General features: G+C 62.8%; 1 protein-coding gene across 1 annotated transcript in view; it reads left to right on the top strand.

The window, feature by feature from the left end:
• The first annotated feature begins 51 nt into the window (after positions 1-51).
• The window catches only part of SNAPC4 (small nuclear RNA activating complex polypeptide 4), a 24,626-nt gene continuing 18,583 nt past the window's right edge, over positions 52-6,094 (top strand). Inside the window, 6 exon segments of the mRNA XM_027766261.1 lie at positions 52-264; positions 1,200-1,338; positions 2,092-2,138; positions 5,104-5,271; positions 5,362-5,487; positions 5,806-5,895. Of these exon segments, the coding sequence (XP_027622062.1) occupies positions 1,209-1,338; positions 2,092-2,138; positions 5,104-5,271; positions 5,362-5,487; positions 5,806-5,895 (561 nt within the window). The 5' untranslated portion in view covers positions 52-264; positions 1,200-1,208.

Raw genomic sequence — 6,094 nt, 5'->3', positions numbered from 1 at the left:
CGCTGCCCCGGGGCTCCCAGTGCCGCCTGCGGGGGCAGCCAGGGCCTCGGGGAGTGGGGCTGCCGTGGGTCAGCCTTGTGCCCGTGCTGGGCCTTGGAGGGAGAGGGGTGCGGGCGAAGGTGGGTCTGCGGCCTTGGAGGGCAGCGTGGGGAGGGAGGCGAGTGGTGAAGCGGTTGCCTTTGACTTGCAGAAAGCGGCCCCTCCGCGGCCTGCCTGGAGGAGGTGGCTGCCTTGAATCCGCGGTGGCTGCTGCTGGCGTTGCAGGTGGGGCTGGTTTGTAGCCAGCTGGGTTTACAGGCTCACTGGCATGGGGGTAGAGAGCCGCCGCCTCCCGGGAGCAGTGAGGCCGGCTGGCTGCTGGTGCTGCGAGGGGCGCTCTTGGTGGGCTTGCAGCCCAGAGGGGCGTGAGCATGGCCCCTGTCAGTGTCCCACAGGGAGGGCCAGGCCAGGGCCCGGGAGGGTGTTTGTTGACAGTGGGGCAGGTGCCGGCGGGAGGGTGTTTGTTGACAGTGGGGCAGGTGCCCGGTCAGGGCTTCTCCACCCTCCTGTCCTCCCTGCTCCCTTCCTCCTCCGGCCTTCTGAGAACAGCTCCCATCTGCTGGACGACTGTGTTCCATGGCGGCCCCTGCCAGGTGCCAGCTGCGGTGGAGCGGAGCCGGCGGGCACCTTGCCCTCCGGAGCTCTGGCCTGCTCTCTGCTCTTCCCAGGCAGGCTGTCCAGCTCTGCACCTTGGGAGCAGGCCATGTGGCAGCTGTGGCCCACACTCAGTGTCCCCAGGGAGCAGGCCATGTGGCAGAGTGGCCCTCACTCTGTGTTCCCGGGGAGCAGGCAGTGTGGCCCACACTCAGTGTCCCCGGGGAGCAGGCCGTGTGGCAGTGTGGCCCACACTCAGTGTTCCCAGGGAGCAGGCTGTGTGGCAGTGTGGCCCACACTCAGTGTCCCCGGGGAGCAGGCCTTGCCCTGTCCCCCCAGCGGCGGTGTCCCTGTGTGTCCCTACCTGGTGGTCAGGGCCCTGCGGCTCACCTGGGCACAGGAGCACAGCCCGGACGGTGAGGCCAAGTCAGTGCCGTGGCTCTTTGCCTGTGCTGGCCCCTGGCAGAGTGCCGAGCGGGGGTGTGGAGGGTTGTTGGCTCCTACGGCATCGGGCCAGCAGACGGGCTCCACGCCCTGGTCTCTGACGGGACGTGTTTTGGAGGCAGGTGGCAGCCATGGATGTCGATGCCGAGAGAGAGAGGATCGTGGAGGAGATCAGGGAGCTCGAGAGGATCCTGGGTGCCGGCTCCTCAGGCGACCATGGGCAGGTATCGGAATCGAGTCTCGACTCGGATTCTGGAGCAGGTGAGCTCGTGTGTGCCCGCCTCCAGAACGTGGGCAGGAACAGCAGTGTCGGGCCTCGGGCTCCTCTCAGCTGTGTTCCCACCAGCGGTGCTACCCGGGTTGGCTGTTTCTTGGCAGATCTGGCCAGTGCCTTGCCCGAGCCAGAGAGCCTGCTACACCCCTCCCTGGCCAGCCTGGGGCCTGTGGCTGGACACTGGTGCCTGCCTTTGCTGCCGGGGAGGGCTGGGGGGAGACCGGGGCCACCACTGGGTCTTGGGCCCAACGTGCCTCAGGGGCGTGTGCCCAGCCTACGCTGCCCTGCAGGAGGGGTGCCCACCGCTTAGTCGTCAGCGACCTCTGTGCCAGACAGCACAGCTCACACCCCTAACCCCGGCCCCACGCAGTGGGCCACTTTGGGGCACTCCCCGCCTCATGCACTCCTTCCGAGCTGCACTGAGCCTGCCCACTCTGGTACCTCCGCCTGCCTGCCCACCTGGCCGGCCCGGGCTTGACAGACCCCCGTCTTCCTCTCGTCAGGGCCTCGGGCCTCCCTGATGCCCCCTGGTGAGCCCGGAGCCCTTCTGCGCAGTGCTCACCCTTGCTCTGGTCCCATGCCTGCTCTCCCTGTGAGGCAGTCACTCAGCGCAGGGTTCAGCCTGAGGCCCCCACCCCCTGGGAGCACCCTATCATCTGCGTTGCCGGGAAGGCGGGTGCTCCCCACCCCGTTCCCTTCCTGTCACTGACGGCCACGTGGCCTGCTTGTGCCTCCAGCAGATTCGCCACCCGAGGAGGACATGGATACCACAGAGCCCCTGGTCTCGGTAACTGCCGCCCTGGCTGTGCCACCATCAGGCCGCTGCCCCAGGGTGGCTGGGTGGGGAGCGGCCTGAACCAGCCAGCCTTCCGGTTGTAAAGTGATGCACAGTAAGGAGAAGTGAGAGTCGCAGAGCCCTTACGCGAGATCAGGGCCGTCCTTGGGAAGATGAGCAGGATGCTGAGGCTGTCGCGGTTGTTACCACGGTACTGGCCTGGCCATCGTGCCTCGTGCTTGCCCACATAATGGCCAATGCCCAGAGCTCCGTTCTCCACCCCCAGTTTCCCTGTTGGGACTGTGGCAGCGGTCACAGCATGGTCAACAGGAGGTGACGGGGACTCAGGCTGTGCAGGGGCCAGCAGGTAGCATAGCAGTTACATTGCTAGAATCCCACATGGGCGACCACGGTTCAAGTTCTGGCCCCAGTGGCTTGAAAATCATACCAGGTGCATGTGCATGTGTGCCCAATCCCTGGAGGAGAAGGGATTGTGGTGTGGCCATCCTCTCTGGAGGAGAAGGGATTGTGGTGTGGTCATCCTCTCTGGAGGTGAAGGGATTGTGGTGTGGTCATCTTCTCTGGAGGTGATTTCTCACTTTCCCTCACTGTCTCTATCTTTCTTTCCTGTAAGCACATGTACCCTGAGGTTAAAAAAAAAAAAAGAAAAGAAAAAAGAAAAACTCTTAAAAAAAAAAGTCGGGATCAGTAGATGGTGTAGCAGTTAAGTCGCTGGGCTCCCATGTAGTTGACTGTGGTTCAAGTCCTAGACCTGGTGGTTTAAAACTCATACTGGGTGCATGTGTGTGCATGCCTAAATGCCAAGGGGAGGATGGGGAGGGGATTGTAGTGTGGCCATCCCCCTGGGGGGTGATTTCTCGCTTTCTGTTTCTCTTTCTGTCTGGCCAGCGCACGCACCTTATAGCAAAAGTCACTCTTTAAAAAGTCACAGAGGAACCAGCAGTTAGCGTAATGGCTATGTCGCTGGACTCCCACGTAGTCGACCGCGGTTCACATCCCGGACCCGGTGGCTTAAAACTTTTACGCAGGGCGCGTGTGCGTGCGTGCCCAAGATCCCAAGAGGAGTACGGGGGAGAAGGGATTGCGGCGTGGCCATCCCCCCTGGGGGGAGATTTCTCGCTTTCTATCTCTGTCTCTGTCTGGTGAGCACATGCGCCCTATAGCAAAAACGTCTCAAAAAAAAGTCACGGCGAAGGGGAGTACAGGGTAAGGAATGCAAACTGTGTTTCCAACCTAGTTGAGGTTCAAGACGCTCTTGCAAGTGACGACCCCAGCCGTTCAGTCCACCCTGAACTGCGGTCCTGGGGACCTAGTGGTGTGGGTACAGGGGCTTCTGCATTGTCACCTGGAGACGAGTGGGGGCCCATACAGAGGACCCCACCCAGGCTAGTGAGGTGGACGCCAAATCATTCCCCATCAACGCCCTCATTCACTGAGGGGCGAGCAGGAGGGTGGCCGTGGCGGAGAAGGACCCTCCGGTGACGCTGTCCCAGGCGTTTTCTGTCAAAGCCTCGGCTGACCTTCCGAGACAGTTCGTGGTCAGCAATCATCCTCGTTCTTTCTTTGGCCTCCAGAGTCTCCAGGGAGACTGCCTCGAGCATCCCAGACCCTGGCCATGACCTTTGCTCTCGTCCCGTCCCCTTTGGCACCGACAGGGCCACGTCCCTCCTGGCGGCCACTGCCGCGGTTGTGCTGTCTTCAGCATCGTGCCGACAGCTCTGCGGGGAGAGGCTGCGAGAGCTTGCCCGTGCGAGAGCTCCAGGGAGAGCCCTGCCTTGTCTGCAGGTGCCCGGGCCCACCCTGGCTCCCCTCGAGCCGAACTCACGCAGATTGAGTTTTCTGAGGGTTGTGTGGGCCGGGCCACCTGGCCGTCCTCGGTCCAGACGGCAAGGCTCGTTTTCCCTCGTAGTCTGACCACTGGAGTCTGCGTGTGGGCGTCGCCTTCAGCCTCGTCGTGTCCCTATTTTTGTTTTTGTTTGTTTTTTATTTATCTAACTTTATTTATTTATTCATTCACTTTTAATTTGACCAGAGAGAGACACACAGACTGAGAGAGAGAGAAGGTGAGAAAGCAAGCCACCAGGTCCAGGACTTGAACTGTGGTCAGCCATGTGGGAGTGTCCAGCGCCTTAACCACCACGCCACCTGCTGGGCCCTGTTTGGTTTTTTTGTGAGGTGTTTTCTATAGGGCCCATGCGCTTACTGGAAAGACAAAGTGAGAAATCACCCCCCAGGGGGGATGGCCACACCATAATCCCTTCTCCTCCAGTCTCCTCTTGGGATCTTGGGCACGCACACACACGCGCCCTGCATCAGGTTAAGGCACCAGGTCTGGGACTCGAACTGCAGTCGACTACATGGGAGTCCAGCGATGTAACTGTTACACCCACTGCAGCTCTCTGCTCACGCACTGCTGGTTTCTTCAGGGCCTCGTCCCCGTCAGCCTCGGAAGGCCTCAGCAGCTGTGCCATCTCTCCCGGGAATCTTGGAGCTTTGGCCCAAACAGTCCACCCCACCCTGACAGGTGCACCTCAGGCCGATGCTGTGTCCCTGGGTCCTGCTGAGGCATGGGTCAGGGCAGGACGTGTTTATCTTGAAGTCTTCCTAGGATTTTCCATCACATGTGTCCTGCGACCTCCGGTGTCTGGAGGCACGTGGCAGCCTCCCCCCACGCCGTGAGCCTGCCCTGTCCTCGGGGATCTCGGCCATCTCCATGTAGTCGCCAGGCCTGGCGTTACCTCACGCCAGCAGGTGGTGTGTGCTGGGACCACGCAGAGCTGGCGTGGAAGCGCCCAGAGCGCTGTGTTGGCGACGTTGCTGGCCCCGCCTGGCCGTGCTCTGCTGCCGGGCTTCCTCAGCGTCGGGCGGGGACACGTATGTCGTCCCAGAGGCCCAGCGCCGGCCCATGGACCTCTGTGTCATGTGCCCTTATGGGGGGTTTCTGGCTCACGACCAGGAAGAAGAGAAGTGGGGAGAAGCCAGTGACGGTGAGGATGACCCCCGGGACAAGGCCCTCCCTGAAGACCCCGAGACCTGCCTGCAGCTGAACATGGTCTACCAGGAGGTCGTCCGAGAGAAGCTGGCCGAAGTCAGCCTGCTGCTGGCCCAGAACCGGGAGCAGCAGGTGGGTGGGCCTGTGCTGGGCTGCCCACCACCCCCACACAGCCCGGGTCCCCTTCCTTAGCCCTCACGTGGACCCCTCCATCTGTCACAGGAAGAAGTCACGTGGGACCTGGCTGGGTCCAAAGGCCCCAAGGTGAAGGACGGCAAGAGCTCGGCCTCCCATGTGTACATCGGCCACTTCATGAAGCCGTACTTCAGGGACAGGGTCACGGGCATGGTGAGGGGCCATGGCCCTCGGGGCACTCGGGCTGGGCCTGCCGTGAGGGTTGCCACCCCCGCGGGGTCTCGGGGCGTCCTCCTGCCCCCGCCCTGCCCTCTGCTCTGTGGGCCGGCTGCCCGGGGCTCCCTGAGGCGCTGTCCCAGGGGTGCAGGTCCTCTTGGGGTTGCTGAGGCCACCTGTGCCACTCAGGTCACACCCACAGCTTGGCCCCATGTGGCTGGCACGGTGAGGCTGAGGGCCAGGCCCAAGGCAACGTGGGCACCCTCTGCGCGGCACCTTGGCTTGTCATGCAGTTGACACTGTGTGCTTCGACAGGGGCCTCCTGCCAACGAGGATACACGGGAAAAGGCTGCCCAGGGGGTCAAGACCTTCGAAGAGCTGCTGGTGACCAAGTGTAAGAGCCAGGCCCTGCCCTGCCTCCCAGGGCGCTGCCCTGAGGGCCTCCCTGCCCCACCGCCTCCCCCAGGCCGAGCAGGTCAAGCTCATCCTCTCCCTCTCCACGCCTCGTCTTGGGAGGGCCAGGACTCAGGTGGGGTGTGTGTGCTAAACCGGGCGGCCAGCACGTGTGGATCGGAGCACGGCCACGGGCAGCCGCCCTGTTGAC

Source organism: Tupaia chinensis, unplaced genomic scaffold (genome assembly GCF_000334495.1).
Source record: "Tupaia chinensis unplaced genomic scaffold, TupChi_1.0 Scaffold142100_1, whole genome shotgun sequence".
Lineage (NCBI taxonomy): Eukaryota > Metazoa > Chordata > Mammalia > Scandentia > Tupaiidae > Tupaia > Tupaia belangeri.
The sequence above is the reverse complement of the archived record's forward strand: the minus strand, read 5'-3'. Positions and strand labels throughout refer to the sequence as shown.